Source organism: Petaurus breviceps, unplaced genomic scaffold (genome assembly GCF_028583685.1).
Source record: "Petaurus breviceps papuanus isolate PSGF00001 unplaced genomic scaffold, PetGlider_PUasm1.0 126, whole genome shotgun sequence".
Lineage (NCBI taxonomy): Eukaryota > Metazoa > Chordata > Mammalia > Diprotodontia > Petauridae > Petaurus > Petaurus breviceps.
In genome coordinates this window covers 9,945,470-9,962,644 of record NW_027185655.1, presented here as the reverse complement: position 1 = coordinate 9,962,644, position 17,175 = coordinate 9,945,470, and the positions used below count along the sequence as shown (strand labels likewise).

The 17,175-nt window shown below is 39.8% G+C and overlaps 1 protein-coding gene across 2 annotated transcripts in view; it reads right to left on the bottom strand.

The window, feature by feature from the left end:
* FRAS1 (Fraser extracellular matrix complex subunit 1) overlaps positions 1-17,175 on the bottom strand; it is a 485,111-nt gene that overhangs the window by 60,210 nt on the left and 407,726 nt on the right. For both annotated transcript variants that reach the window (XM_069092754.1, XM_069092760.1), the window contains 3 exons: positions 11,477-11,590; positions 4,271-4,421; positions 1,606-1,765 (listed from right to left, as the gene is read on the bottom strand). In XM_069092754.1, the coding sequence (XP_068948855.1) occupies positions 1,606-1,765; positions 4,271-4,421; positions 11,477-11,590 (425 nt within the window). The remainder of the gene's footprint in view (positions 1-1,605; positions 1,766-4,270; positions 4,422-11,476; positions 11,591-17,175) is intronic.

Here is a 17,175-nt window from a genome sequence, read left to right as displayed (position 1 = left end):
TGTGCTAAGAGGAGATTGGCAGACAGTTAGCGTGTGTGGGCTTGACCCAGGTGCCAGAGACTGAGGATTCTCTCAGTGTAACAAAAACATACCACAGGTAGAGCCCAGAGAACAGTAGGGAGGCACGAAGACAAATAAAACCTGCTTCCTCTGATACACATAGGGAACAGCAGGGAGCAGAACAGGGAGAGGCTTTGGAAAGGTCTTGGGCATCTCCAGACATGAGGGAGAGATAAGTGGACCTGTTTAACAGTCCTGTTTTACAGCAGTTTTAAGAAGTGACTTTTTTTTAACCCTTTTTGTAACGGGGCATTATATTACTAGAAGATAAAAGTTAAAATGAAATGGTGCCGCATCTTCATTTTTACATTATATTTCTGTAGCAAAGCCAAAGATCACGTGCTCCCTACTCGCTCCTTTCCTATCCTCCTCTGAGGGACCTGACAAATGGCCCTGGGCGATTGTGAACATGTCTACAGGATTCACTGGCCGGGCAGTCACAGAGGTCAGACGCTGGGGAGACTCATCCTCCTCCTTACAACGATTCTTACCCCCTCTATTGCTTCTGAACCAAGCAAAATGCTCCAACTCTCGTCACTCCTCCAAATGACCAGTTTTATTTAATTCAGGAGAGCAAACATTATTTTGGGGAAACACAACAAAGGGTCCAATCAACAGCACAATTTTGCAGAGTTTCAATTACGGATGCTATTGTGAGCTGCCCTTCCATAAGGGCAGCACGTGGATGAAGGATATAGGCCATAGAAGGAGGCTGTGGCATTAATTATTCTGCCAGTGTCATTTCCTTATATTCTGATTTCACAATTAGTGCTTGCAAGTATACATTTTCAACATTATTCTTGCAAAATAACTCAAAACATCCCAATCTCTTATTCACTCTGGAGGGCTTGGATTGTACCTGTTATATAGTAATCCGCAGACTTCCACTTTCTCCTATTGCCATAACAGAGGAAAAGAAGTCCCCGCAGCCTCAGAATTTACCCCAGGACCACAAATCCTTTTGAAAACTCAGCACCAAGGACAGAGGAATGTGAAGGACAATCTATTTAAATATGTTAGGCTTTTCTGTTTTCTCTCAAGTCTTAACCACATAGACTAATACTTATTTTTAGGTCATGAGATTTTTTTTTTAAACCAAAGTTAGAAGATTAATTAATTAATTTAAACCAGAGTTAGAAGATTAATTAAAACCAAAACCTATATGTTGTGACCCCATCTAGGATTTTCTGGGCTGAGAAACTGGAGTAGCTTGCCATTTCTTTCTCCAGCTAATTTTACAGATTAGGAACTAAGGCAAACAGGGTTAAGTGACTTGTCCAGGGTCACACAGCCAGATTTTAACTCAAGAAGTTGAGTCTCCTGACTTCAGGCATGGCATTCTATCCATGAGCCACAAAACCCTATATGCATGGGACCAAAAATCCCATGAATGTCTCATGGATGGGATGCCCCTCAGAATACTTAGTATAGTATCTGGCGCAGAGTAGGCTCTTAATAAATGTTGATGGATTGATTGACTTAAGGTTGATTCCCAAGGCTACCTGAGGCACTCCTTCATTTTGGGAAACAAAACACTATTTGTACCTGGTATGTTTAAAGCTGATCAGGGACCACTGCACATGGAAGACATTGTCACTGACCACATTGGGTTTGCTGTCTTTCACTAGGAACTGAAAGCTGTCCATTGTCTCATGGATTTTCTCTTCATCTAATACATAACGTATCAGACCCAAGTTCACATCCTCTGTGGGGAAAAGGCAGTCCATGAATCAGTTCAAACATAGAATAGCAACACCTCCCAAATTAAACGCTCAAGTCTATTTCCTTGAGTGACTTATAGAGAGTAACGCTCAAGTTAAATTAAACGTTCAAGTCTATTTCCTTGAGTGACTTACAGAGAGTATTGTGGTACAAAGGGTCAGAGGTTCTTAAAAAGAAAGTATTCTATAGAATTTTAAAATCAATATATCAGTAGCTTGGGGGAGAGGGGGCTCAGCAAATAGTGATGGAGATCACAGAACCAAGACAGAAGAAAAAAGCAGCATACAAAAGGAGTTATTAGTTCTGCAAAAGCAGCTTCAATTTCACCCACACTCCCCTGCACCCTGTAAAAAACAAAACAAAATAAAACAAAACAAAAATCCAACAACAATAACAAAAACCAGAAAGTCTCTGTGTAATTATCCATGAGATCCAATCCCTTGTTATATTGTCCTGTGGCATCATCTTCCTCCAAATCTCAGCTCAGCTGCCACGTCTTCCAGGTCTTCCCTTAATTACAACACTCCCCCCTCCACATTCCCACTTGACCTCTCCAAACTGGAGGGATTCTCTGATTTCTCAGATTTTCATGGTGTACTTTGTATTTCCACTTTGTACGTGCCATACTGCACCCCCTCCCACCTCAAATGGAAATTCCTTGAGAGCATGGCCCATATTATTTTTTCAGCCTCATACTCTCAGCACTTAACATATAGCATTTTATGAATAATAAATGGTTGTTTAATTGAATGAATCCATTGGAAAGAACCTAAAAACATTTTTGTTGAATGAATAATAAAAAGTTATTGTGCCATTGATGGGATTGCGGGACCTGCCCATACCCCAAAAGCCCTAAGACCATGTCTCAGATGGAAGCAACACAGGGCTTTTGGGGTCCAGGTCCCCCCATTCCATTAACATGTTATTCTTAAAAGTTAAAAATTAATGTTTTTTAAAGGGTTCTTGAAAAAGTATTATTAAATTATAAAAACACTTTTCTTAAAAATAAATCTACATCACTCGTTTTTTAAAAGTATTATTATAATATGCTTTTTAAAAGCTCTACATATTCCTGTACCTGGCACATAGCAGGCAGGCACTTAATATTTGTTGAATGGAAGTTTTATAGTGTTCTTTAAAAGTCCTGCCTTTAATTCCAAAGGACTCAAAAATGGTGTCTACTTCCAAAGAGAGAACTGATAAAGTCTAATTACCAGTTGAAGTATAATTTTTCCCTTTATTTTTTTTACAATATGGCTAATATGGATGTGGGTTTTACATGATTTCACATGTATAATATGTTGCGTGACTTCTCAGTGGGTGGGGGGAAGGGAGGACGAGGATTTGGAACTGAAAATTTAAAAAAACATTACAAATAACTTTAAAAAAATATTGTTTCTAAAAGAGATTCTAAAAATGCCTTAAGATTTTAAAGATTTTCAGACCCCCAAATCATTTGTGTTTTTAGAAGGTGGTTTTTTTATTAGTGTGGTTTTATAAAAATGCTATTCTTAAGAATGGAAAAACCCCACATCACTGATGTTTTTGTTAGGCAGAAAAGTAAACCTCATGGGAGAACAAAAATATCTTTAAATCAGGCCATGGTAAACAAAAGAAAAGATGTAAAAGATGAACATGGAAGAAATAAATTCCCAAAGCCCTGGCATGAGGCCCTTGCTGCATACATTAGGACTTCTTTATCTTCTGTGTATCCTGGACTCCTTTGGCTACAGTCTGGGGAAGCCCATGGGCCCCTTCTCAGTAGAATGCTTTTAAATGCATGAAATAAAATATAGAGAACAGCAAAGGAAATTGTTTCTATTAAAATACAGTTATTCATTTTTTTTTAGTTCATGAAGCCCAGGGTAAGAACATTGCTCTAAAGCATGGCCATGATGCAAAGCAAGAGAGGGAGGGAGGGAAGGGGAGAGAAAGAGAGACAGAAACAGAGAGACAGAAAGAGAGAGAGACAGAGAGAGAGAGAGACAGAGACAGAGAGGGAGAGACAGAGAGACAGAGAGGCAGAGAGACAGAGAGAGAAAGAGACAGAGAGAGAGAGAGAGAGAGAGAGAGAGACAGAGAGAGAGAGAGAGAGAGAGAGAGAGAGAGAGAGAGAGAGAGAGAGAGAGAGAGAGAGAGAGAGAGAGAGAGAGAGAGAGAGAGAGAGAGAGAGAGAGAGAGAGAGAGACAGAGAGACAGAGAGACAGAGAGAGACAGAGAGAGAGAGAGAGACAGAGAGACAGAGAGAGAGAGAGAGACAGAGAGAGAAACAGAGAAACAGAACGGAAGAGTAGAGAGAGGAGGGGGGAGAGGGGTAAAGGTCACAGAGGTCACAGGAAAAGTGGAAATAAGAAGAACAAAGGCTCAGAAATAAACAATGTGGTCAATAGGCTGACAGATGGAAAAGTCCTTCCTTTCTTTAGCTAGCATCAGGGGAGGTCCTAAGGGGGCAGGGGGACATGGAGACTCCTGCCCTCCGGGTGCCTACCCTGGGTAAAAGTTGTGGCAGCTTGGCCAGGGTGAAGCTTGTTCTCCACGGAGCCGTGTCTGGGTCCAGCTGTTATCTCATACACAAGACGCTTATCTTCTGTATCTGGGTCCATGGTCAGTAGTTCTTTCTTGGTGATCAAGTTGGTCGCCTAGAATATAAACCCCAAATAATTCAATTCTTGCATTTAAATAGATTCATACAAATTAAACAAAAGATTAAAAATTCCTCCCCGCTTCTTGAAGGCATCTAGGTGGCACGGGGATAGAGTACTAGACCTGAAAGAAAGAGTACTTGAGTTGAAATCCAGGCTCAGAAACTGACTAGTTTTGACTACTGACTCAGTTTCCCCAGCTGTAAAATGGTGATAATGATAGCCACCCACATTCCAAAATTGTTGTGATGGTTGAGTATCATACATATAAAGCACCGGGCATACAGTAGGCACTTAATAAATCCTCCCTTACTTCTCCCATATACTCTATGGAGGGATCATTATATTCATTCAAATACCTAGCTCCATTAAAGGTAGAATCTCGGGGTTGGAAGGGATCTCAGAAATCACAGAATTTAGTGACAACTCATTTGTGAATCTCTCTTACAATCGCTGTGATAAGTAGCGATGAAGGCCTTGCTTCTACATGGAAATTCTCTACCTTATGAGGTAACCCATTTCATTTTCAGGTACTTCTAATTTTTAGGTAATGAGCAGCTAGGTGGTGCAATGGATAGAGTGACAGGCCTGGAATCAGCAAGACTTGAGTTAAAAATCGAATTTCAGACACTTTCTAGCTGTGTGACCCTGAGCAAGTCACTTAACCCTGATTCCCTCAGTTTCCTTATCTGTAAAATGGGCTGGAGAAGGAAATGGCCAACCATTCCAGTAGGGTAGGCATGGACAGTAAGTCTGATCCCTCTTCTATCTTTTTGAAAATTTTAAGTAGGAAAAACTAAAGCAAAATCATATAACAGTCTAAGATAACAGCATCTTTTCTCCTCCATGCTATATACACCCATACATAAGTAATAAATAAAATATACATGTGTAGATATGTGTATATATTACATACACATATATATTTCCTTCAATTCTTCTTCATATAACATGAGTTTAAAGAATAAATGCGATAATATTTGCAATTGCACAGCGCTTCCCACATATCAGCAAGGAGGATGGGAATGATCATTCTCAGAGAGCACCTTAAAGTCTGCTTTCTGAACAGCAACCATGAGGGCTGAGGAGTGAAAGTGCTATTATTCCCATTTTATAGGTAAAGAAAACTGAGGCTAAGAGAAATCGAGTAATGTGTCCAAGGTTCTTTATCACATGAACAGCATGCCATCTAGCCACGTATCTTCCATCTTGGATCTGTGCAGTTGATCTTTTGAACTTGTAAAGGACCTTAGATATATGGATACAGATAGACAGATAGATAGAGAGATCCACTGAATTTCATGTTCTTAGACTTAACCCATTCTCTTAGTCCATAAGGATCTTTATTGATCCTGATTTTGTCCTTCAAAGTAATGTCAATCTCTTGCGGCTCTGTCACCTGAAAATTCAAAGACCACAGTTTGTCTTTAGAAACCCACATAATTGTAACATACATTATTCATGCTACTCTCCTTTACCCTTTCCACAAATACACTCTGAAAGCCTTAGCTAAGCACCTTCCTGAAATCCATCTAAAACATGGTACCTGCTACAATCTTCTGATAGAGGAGTCTAGTAATCTTGTCGAAAAGAGGAAACCACATTTGTCCACCATTACTTGTTCTTGGAAAGTCAGTCAAGTGTACTGGGTCAGTGTGAGCATAGTTTCTCCCTTAAAGTGCTCACCAAAACAAATCTTTAATATTTTGTCCTAGAATTTGAGCAGTGTTAAAACTGTAGTCTAGAGTTTCCAGAATTTAACTTCTTAAATGTTAATTAGGACACCTGCTCACTGTGTCTTCAGTCTTCCAAAGACTCTTCCATTCCCCACAATTCCTCAAAGATTACTGAAAGTAGTTCAGTGATCACATCTCCAAGTTCTTTTACTATCCTGGGAAGTATCTATCTGGGCTAGAAGACTTGAACTTATTTCCAGGACTGGGGGGCTCTCTTCCAACTCTTTTTTTTTAAAGCAATTGGTGTTAAGTAACTTGTTCAAGGTTACACAGCCAGTTTTTTTTGTGTGGGTGCTAAGTATCTGAGGCCAGAACCGATCCCGGGTCTCCTGACTCCGGGGCTGGTGCTCTTACTCATTGGGCCACCTGCCTGCCCCTCTCTTCCAACTCTTAATCTAGATTAAGCTTCAATTTCCCCTTCACCATTTTTGCTCTGCCCTTTCCAGTCTAAATATCATTCTCTCTGACAGAAAAGACAAAATAAAAATGAGCATTGAGAGGTTTTGTTTTCTTTCTCATCCGTTAATATTACACTCCTGCCCCAAGCTAGTGATTCATTCGTTTTTCCACCTATTTCAAACATAGTTTAAAAGTGTTTTATTATGAAATAGAAAATCATCAAACACAAACATTTCCATGTAGAAAGAAGGCCAGAAAAAAATTGTATAAGAAACCATGAATCTATTACATATAAGCTTGTTAAAATACACACATATGCATATGTCTACATATACAACATTAAATTTAACACGGTAGTACCAACAATGGCCTGCTTGTTATCTGTGCATACTCCCTTCCGAACTTCCTTCTGCGTACTTTTAAATGTTTCAATGATACTCTCTCTTTTTTTTTTTGCATTACTGTTACCACCCCCAAACTCTCCTCTGACCCTCAAAGAAAACCCTCCATTATAATTTTGGCCTTTGAGGAAGAACAAGCCTTCTTTGGGTCCAGAGGGAGATCTCTAGAATATAAGTAGGAATCCTGGGAATTTTAAGCCTGGAGAGATAGCTTTATCTTCTCCCCATCCCGAGAGAGAGACAATCAGAGACAGAGACACTATGAGGAGCTCTGAGTCTTACATTACTGGGATTTTTTAGCTGAACTGAAACTTTTGCTTTTAACTTTGAAGAAGTATGGACAGAAAGCACTGTGAATGGGAAGCAAGAAGAAGGTATTCTCTGCTGACAGGTAAGGGTGAACTTTTTCCCAAAGACACTGAGGAAACCAGTGAAATTTTAAAACTCCCTTTTCTTCCCCCTTTTGCTTCTATCATGTAGTTATTTACTCCAAACTCTTGCAATTCTTTCAGTCTGTTTATGATTTTTAATTTAGTTCACGTCTTTGAAAGCATCTCACCCTTTACATAAAACTATGATCAACCATAGGTCTTGGCCAGGGCTCTCTTTCCTTCAGCCACACTGAAGGAAATGGATGCCAAGAATGATCTTGATTTAGTCCCTGAACAATGTCCTCTGACAGATCTCACTGCATCACCCTCATCTCAGACATACGCTAGGAAGAACAGAGTACAGTGACTCAAGCCTTATAACCTCCAGCTCTTGCCCAGAAAAAAACACCCTTCAAGACATTATTATTATTATTATTATTATTCCTCTACTATGTCTATCTGCCAATACTTTTTTTCTCTGCATTGACCAAATAAAACAAAACCTCCACTTCTCACTCTTTTATCTACATCCTTCTTAGCCCTCCCACCTCATGAACCATTCCAATGCTGCCCATTCTTCCCAAAATTGTCTTTGGGATCACCATATTATAGAGAACAAACTTCCCTTCATTTTGAATCTTTCTCTCATCTACTAGTTTTCACTGAGACCAGATTTCTCACTCACAAACCATTCCTGGCCATCCTCACTAACCCTGGACAAGCTCACACCCCATGACATACTGGTCCAAAGAAACAAAACCCTCCCTTTAGCCATCATTCAGCAACCACCCTCTCCTTTGATGTTAATTCAATTACATTTTTTTATCCAATCAAGATAAGAGGGGCTTTTGTGTGCAGGCCCCCAGATCATATAAACTATTACTTCTCAAAATATAATTCCCAGGCTTTTAAAAAAATCATGGTCTTCAGAGCTTAAATTATCTGTGGTAAAGAAATTTATGAGTCACAAGTGACATGACCCCTATAATGGTCATGGAGCTCCCAATATAAAGATATATCTAGTACAGTTACAATAAGAACTCAAAGCACTTACTAAAATGGTATCACCAATGACCAGCAAGAATGATGATTTTAGGGGCAGCCAGGTAGCACAGCCAGTAAGAGCACTGGCTCCAGTGTTGAGAAGACCTGGAGATTGAATCCTGGGCTCAGACACTTAGCACCCACCCAGAAACACCTGGCCGTCTAACCTTGAGCAAGTTACTTAACCCCAATTGCTTAGGGGCGGCCAGGTGGCTCAGCGAGTAAGAGCACTGGCTCCAGTGTCGGGATGACCTGGATCAAACCCAGGCTCAGATACTCAGCACCACACTCAGAAATAACTGGCCGTGTAACCTTGAGCAAGTTACTTAACCCCAATTGCTTTAAAAAAAAAAAAGATGATGATTTTAAGAGTGTCTATAGTAAACTGACACTGGGCAGATGTCCTTACTGAAGACAATCCCTTCTTCATGCTTCTTTGCAAGCTGGCCATCATTCAGGTCTTTCTTGATCACAACAGGAGTCAGAATTTGGCTTTAGCCAAATCAAAAAGGCATGAGCTCACCTAGGGCCATTCACTGTAGGCAAAAACTTAAGCTTAGATAAGAAATAATTCTGTGGGGTAGTGTGTGCCAAAGGAACAAAGTCTGTGTTCATATTCAGCACTGGTGATGGTCAATGGGAGAGTGAACAACACTGGGGCTTGAGTATTGGCTCCCATTTTCTTGGACCATCCAATATGCTTTTCAGTCAACTGAACAGTGTGGCATATTGGGAAAGAGCCCTGGGTTTAGAGTCAAAAGACCTGGGTTTGAATCTGAACTCTGCCATTAATCTCTTGATTAACATCTTCTAAATATTCATGAAGTCCTTGTAAAAAATTCCTTTTACTTCCTTTGAGTATTTGCTTGGGGTTGTTATTGAGTTAGATCTGTAATAACCATTGACCCGAACCAAGCATCTACCTCACCTTCCCAGTCACCAGTTCCAAACCTTGCTTTTATATACATACCTCCCCCATCCTTTTCCAACTTCCTTTCATGTTACCTGCTTTTCCAAAGTCTATGGCACACATTTGATGAATGAAAACTCAGCATTCTCTTTCTTCACTGAAATGAACTTTCAAGAATTCCCTGATTTCGGGGTGGCCAGGTAGCACAGCGAGTAAGAGCACTGGCTCCAGTGTCAGGATGACATGGAGATCGAATCCTGAGCTCAGATACTCAGCACCACACCCAGAAACACCTGGCCGTGTAACCTTGAGCAAGTTACTTTAACCCCAATTGCTTAGGGGCAGCCAGGTGGCTCAGCGAGTAAGAGCACCAGCTCCAGTGTCAGGATGACCTGGAGATCGAATCCCAGGCTCAGATACTCAGCACCACACCCAGCCCACCACACCCAGAAATAACTGGCTGTGTAACCTTGAGTAAGTTACTTAACCCCGATTGCTTAAAAAAAAAAAAAGAATTCCCTGATTTCCCTTCATCAAGCAGGTTCCCTCCCTACTAAGCCAATAACCAAGTTCACTAATTGACTTCCTTTGTCTCCTGAGAGCAAAACTTGACTGAAAGTCAAGATCTGATCATCCTCAGAGAAAAGAGAACGCAGAGAAGCTGAGAGTTGGAAGGGTCAAACCCACACACAATTACATGACATATAGGATTGCTCAGCTATGGTGTCAAGGACAAGTTATTAGTATATCCAGTGTGTCTGAAGACTTCCAAAGATGGCAGAAGCCACCACCTCTCAAGCCAACCTATCTTTGGGAAGACTTGAATTGTCAGAAGGTATTTCCTGACATCCAAGCCTTTTTCAGTTTCTACCCATTGTTCCTTGATTTGCCTTCAGAGGCAAACAAGTCTAATTAGAACAGGTCTAATCTTTCTTTTACATGATGATGTTTCACATCCTTGAAGAAAATTATCATGCCATCCCTGAGTCTTCTTTTCCCTACGCTAACCACCACCATTTCTTTCCATATGGCATGGACTAAAGACCCTTCACTATCCTGCTTGCCCTGTTCTGGACACTCTCCAGCTTAGAAATATTTTTCTTAAACTAGGCACATAGGAAGTACTAAATAAATGTATTTTCATTCAAAAATTCTTTCATTTGCATTTTAAAAAATTAGTCCATAAAACAAATTTCTATCTTTCAACACCATCTACATAGTCATTCACTTGTTATATCCTCCTTTAGGGGCAGCTAGATAGCACAATGGATAAAGAGCCAGCCCTGGAATCAAGAGAATCTGAGTTCAAATATGACCTCAGATATTTCCTAAGCTGTGTGACCCTGGATAAGTCACTCAAACCTGTTTGAAATGGCAAACCATTGCAAAATCTTTGCCAAGAAAACCCCAAATGGGGTCAAAGAGAGTCAGACGCAAATAAAACAACTCAACAACACATCTTCCTTTTTCTTCTAAAGACTTTGTTTCCCCTCTAGCTAATGCAAAAAAGAATATATTATTTTATCATACAGCCTCATGTGAAATACCAGAAATGGGGCATGGTCAGTAGGCCTGAAAAATCTCTAAGCAAATAATTTTAAAGGATTCCACATCTCCCGGGTGGTCACATTTCCCTAACCATTATAGACCCTGCCTCTAACCATTAAGAATTCTCTTCACAACAGTGGTATCTGTCACCCTTATTGTCCCATAGGGCATAGGAGGATGCTTTTTTCTATGAAATTGCAATTCCATGCCCCACAGGAAAAGTCACATCCCTCTCAGAAAGTTCAAGGGCTTCAGCATTTCCTCACTTCTTGCGTCATGGTCTTCTGCTCTCCAATATTTGACCCTAGCTTTGATTCTTCTCTGTCTTTTCAGTATTTCATTTCTTGGTCTCATTCTTCGATGGTTTCCTATTCTATCTAGGAGCACTTTATTGTCCTTAATAAATCAGGGAAGAGAGAAGCAATTTTTCAAATCCTTTTGGCTTCTCCTAAAATAGGGCAACAAGAATTTAAATTGTTCACCAGATGTTCATTTTGAAGAGGACATACATTTTTGATGAGTTGGGTAGACTTCACACCCAATACACCCAGAAATCATTCTCTGCATGGCAGAATAGCTACTAAAGGGAAGAAAAAGAGACTCCAGAAATTTAAGTTAGCATACAGAGCTAGGGAAAGCTTACCTGTCCATCCATATACTCCAACCACTGCAAGCCCAAGTTGGTGACAATTCTTGGGGTACCATCATCCACTGGAAGGATGTCCACTTTAAACCGCTGGGGTGCTGCTGTCACAATCTGAAGGAGGAAAGCCATCATTCAGAGATACCCCAAAACACCCCATATTCAGGATGAGAAAAAAGATCTTTCTAAAATGGTGGTACTTAGGAAATGGATAATAGAACCCCAGGTCGACAGCTTGCATTCTGTAATAAGGACAGTAGCAAGTCAGGGGCATGAGTTTAGGACAAAAGGAACCAAGGACATACACTTGTGGAGTTTCCATTTTCATTTAAGTTTTTTTTAACCATCCAGATTTTTTGTGGATTTTAGTAACATTCGGGTTAGAATCAAAAAATAAACACTTCCCTTTTTATAAATCATAACATCCTTGCATGAGAAGTGAACCAGAGCTATTATTAATGCTTAAAGGGATCGGCATGTCAATCAATGTAAAAATATCATTTTACTTTGAAATAAATTTTTTTTATTCTACTAACTCTATTAACAAAAAATAATGCGCTACATCAATTAACACTGCTTCAAGGTATTTTTAAATTCTAGTCTTTCTAGTGTTAAAATGGCAACGTTAAAGTTCTTTGAGGGAAATCTTCCTTTTTTCCTGGAATAGGCTCTTCCTTGTCTCGGGGGGTGGGAGTGGGGGAAAGGATCTATTTTTGAAAAGAAGTTGGAGGAAGTAAAAATGTATCAGTGGGAAGAATGAAAAAGATTCTGTTTATAATAATCTTTTACAATAAATATTTGAGCTATTTTAGCTTGTAGATTCCAATGGCTCTTCCCTTTCCTTTGCCTCAGCTACCTCCACAAAGTCTAACTTTAACACCCCTTTGTGACACAGTGTTGAGCCCGGAATATCCAAGGCTCTGCCAGTAGAGAGTCAGCTCTGGTGGGCTTTACCACCTTGGAGAGGCAAGACTTGCTTTCCATGGATGATAACCTGTGGCCTCTAGGTCCTCAAGTGCAGCTCTCTTCAATCAAAGGACCGCAATTGAGCACCTAGAGGGCCACATTTGGCCTGGAGGCTGCAGGTTCTCTACTCCTGGACTAGGCTGATGAAGCCCTCACTATAGAATATAAGGGAAAGAGCACCAACTCAAGAGTCAAAGGATTTGAGTTCAAATCCTGCCTCTGATCTTTACTACCTATATGACTTCAAGCAAGTCAGTTAACTTCCCCCGGCCTCCATTTTCTATCTTTCTATCTAGATGGCCTCTGAGGTCCTTTCCAACTCTTGATTCCAGTATTAAAAGGCTCATTGATTACTAGTGGGATGCCTATGACAATTTACGGAACAAAAAACAATAGAAAAAGGCTCTTTGGGCCAATGAAAGAATGGTGGAACAAGGAGGTGCAGGTTGCTAAGAATCTCATAATTTTTTGACCTTGAATAATAATATATACATAATATATAAAATAATATCTATAATATTTATAATGGCTAACTTAGTTATGTACACTCCAAGTACGAGATCCACATCCATAGATCAATGAGGAGACATACTACTATGGTGTCTGAATCATAGCAGTTTTGACATCCTCACTTTAAATGATGACTTTAATTGGAAACAGAAGACAAGCCTCAAGATAAATGGAAGGATGTGTCATAAGGTCTAAGTAGAGGATCATAGATATGAGGGAAGAAAAGAAATCTACACGATAATTTTGTTGTGTATTTGAAAGGAATAGAAAGTTGTACAAAGTAGATATGGAGTTTCATATGCAATCATCTGGTTTATTGTACTATGTTACAGAAATGTTTGCTTTATTCTATAAATTTTTAGAAATGGATTTGGAGATGGAAGGGGCCTTAGAAACCATCAAGGTCTTATCTCCTAATATTGCAGATGTGGAAAATGGGGTCAAGAGAAAGGAAGCTAACTTGTCCAAGAGTAAATGGCAAAGCCAAGATCAGGTCACAGATAATCTGCTTCTAAATCCAGGGATCCTTCCCCTGACTCAAGGTCTTTCCACGGTGGTGAGCTTAGTTTTAACGCATATCCAAAGGTGACAAGAAACATCATCAGACAGGACACTTGGTCAACTTGACTTGTAGGACTAAAAAGATCTGCAAAAAGGTCATTGATAAAATAACTTCTGCTCATAAACCAACAAGTATTGAAGAAGATAAGGGGAGAGATTCTTTAAAAATAAAACCTTGGTAAATCCCTCTAAATCACGTCCATATATACTGTACTCCTTGGAGACTTCAATGCAAAAATGGCCACAGGGGAGGCTGTGAAAAGTGCCTTGGAAATTGGTTTAGGCATAAAAAAAATGGGAGAAAGCAAAAGTTTGGAGGTTATACAGATGCTTTATTTCTTTGCTATGACTATTTTCTTGAAGGGTCAGGAGGCTGTCATTGGACAGTGATAACAATGTCACACAACACTGAAAAAAAAGAAATTCTTATAGCAAACAGCAAATGATGCTGAGTGGCTGTCATTTCTGAATCAACTGTCTGTGTACAAACAGACCATTGACTTGTCAAAATCAGAGAAGGGAGAATAGAAGTGCACACACATTTATATAGTGCTTACAATCTGCCAGGCACTGTGCTAAGGATTTTACAAATATTATTTCATCTGCTCCTCACAACAACCCTGTGAGGCAGCTGCTGTTATTACCCCCAATTTACAGAGGAAGAAACTGAGGCAAACAGAGGTAAAGTAATTTGCTCAAAGTCACACAGCTAGGAAGAGTTGGAGGCCAGTTGAAGTCAGGACTCCCTGACTCCAGGCCCATTCACTGTGCCAACAGATGCCCCATTAATCATTACCAAATAATAAGGAAGAATAAAAACGATAAGAAGATAAGATATGGAACAGAGAGGTAGCTCCAACCTGACCTGTTTAACTAAGCTGTTGATGATAAATGGTGAGAAATGTATAGAAAGAAATGAAACCTATGATTAACAGTTTCCTAAGGAATTGTAACAAATGCAAATCAATTGCCAAAATGAAGAGAAAGAATAAAGGGAAAGACAAGCTTATAGAAAGTTTACTGAGACACAACTAATCCATATTATCTTAAGGGAATTTATGGGTGACACCAAACAAAATGGACAGAAACGCTGAAAAAGACTGTGAAGACTTCTATAACAAGACTCTTTTCTCCATCAAGCAGAGTTAATGTCACTTGAACATTACCATTCCCAACATGCTGCATGATGGAGCTGAAACGGTGCTCAAGAAAATAAAACTGCAAAAAGGAGTATGACTAAGCCAAGTGAATACAGAGAAGGTCCGTGTTGGTTGTAACTCCATTTTGAGAACACAGAAATTAATTCTCAAGATATTTGAAAGAAGAGGGCTGAACGCTTGTTTTAAAAAAATGATTACTGACAAAATGATCAAGAAAATATCATATGCCTACTATCCTTTATTTATACAATTTTAATGAGCATAATCTACATATATATTGGGGTGGGGTCTCCTTCCCAAAGGGATGAGAAGACTTTTGCAAGGGCATAGCTTTGAAGTCACATAACTGACCAAAACACAGTCTACAAGATCTCACAATGCTTATAGTCTGAGGATAATACAAAACATTTGATTCAGTTGATCAAAATGATGTCATAAGAGTTCTTCAAGCACATGGTTCTCATGTATATATTAAAAGCATACAAGATCCTTTGAACCATGGAACACTAAATACAACTTTATCCAGTCACCTTTTGATTAGCACCATGGTGGCCATGAAAGATGGAAGATGGGTTTGCCGGTGTCATGGAAAAGATCTGGGCCAGGTGCCATAGGTGATGGTGAAATGGATTCACAATGAATAGGAGAAGGAGAGAGGGCTTGATTACATTTGCACAGAGGCTTTAATAAGTTCCATTATTCATCCAGTGAGACTGCATAGCTATGAGACATAGCACACCATAGTCTGAAAAGCATTAAAACTGTAAGTCACACAAAGGACAACATAGAGAGGTCTATGATGGGTGTAAATAGGTTATAATATATTAGCAAAGATTTGTACAGAAGAAATGCCAGAAAGGATTTTAGTAGGGAGATGAAGAACTGAAAAGGAAACAGGCTAGACATCTAGAAAGAATCTCTTTTTGCCTTTGTTTGTACCCCCCAGGGCTTAGCACAGTGCCTGGAACATAGTAGGTGCCTAATAAATGCTTGTTGACTTAACTCAACCATCCTGAGTGCTCCAATGGTGCCTACATATATTGAAGAGATCTAAAGGAAGACCGATGGCACATTGGATGAATGTGGACAAGAGTCACTCATACAGGATGAGAAAATGGGGATAGATTGTAAGGGAACCACCACACTGAGATCACAGATCTATCCAGGTATCAAAGCAAGCCAAGGGTGATGTGACTATAAGCTTCACAGAATGACTTATTTCTACTGTCATGTTGAGAAGTCAGGGTTTTCATTTTCATTCTTCCTTATCTCCTAGAATCACTCTGGAGATCTGCTGTATCCCCCTTGTTAACCAGAGGACAAACAGGCCCCTCATTGCTGCATACTGGGCCATTCTGATATTTTGAAAAACAGACCAAGTGCACAAAAACTGCAGATGAGGAGAGAAGGGAAAATGAAACCAGTGATTGATCAGTAATGACAATGCTGGTGTTAAAACAGCAGAGAGAATCCCAGGAGACTTTACTGGAACACAAGGTTAACCTCGTGTAACCTGTTCCCAGGCTGATTATTCTACAGAAGATACAGCAGGTGTTCCTTTCCTTGGCATGTTCTCTGCAGAGGCAAATGCAGATTAATTCAACACACACACACACTTTTTGAAAAAGCACTTATCAGGGCAAGGCACTGTGCCACATGCTATGGATAGAAACCTAAGGAAAAACCATGCCCTCTTACAGACAGCTTATGTTCCCATGTAAGATTCAACAGCACTTGGCATAACGTGGTACACAGTAAGTGTTTGATAAATGCTTGTGGACTTGTCATGTCACTGGAGAAGCAAATCTAAGATAGTTTGAGAAGGGGGAGAAGACTAAGAGCCAGGGGGAATAGGAGAGGCTTCACAGAGGTGGTTGTACCTGAGCTGAGCCTTAAAGGAACAGAAGTACTTAGAGGTAGAGACAAGGAGGCAGAACACAGCGTTTGGGTAACAGGGAGTAGGTCAAGTTAGCTGGAATGCAGAGTGCATGAAGGAGTGTGATGTAAGATAAGCCTGACACAGCTCTTCTTGTGATGGCCAAGAAGTGGAAATTGAGGGCGTGCTCATCAACTGGGGAATGGTTGAACAAGTTGGGGTATGTGATTGTGAAGGAATACTGTTGTGCTATAAGAAATGACAAGAAGGATGATTTCAGAAAAACCTGGAAAGATTTACACCAACTGATGCAAATTAAAGTGAACATTGTATACTAGTAGAACTAGGAGAACATTGTATACAGTAACAGCAATATTGTAAGATGACCAACTATAAACGATTTAGCTATTCTCAGTAATACAGTGATCCAAGACAATCCCAAAGAACTCATGATGACCTCTAGAGAAAGTATTGATATTGTCTGAATACAGAAGCACACTATGTTTTTCCTTCTTTCCTCCTTTCTCTCTTTCTTTCTTTCTGTATGCCTGTCTTCTTGTACAAAATGACTAATATGGAAATGTTTTACATGACTGCACATGTAATAATATATCAGATTGCTTACC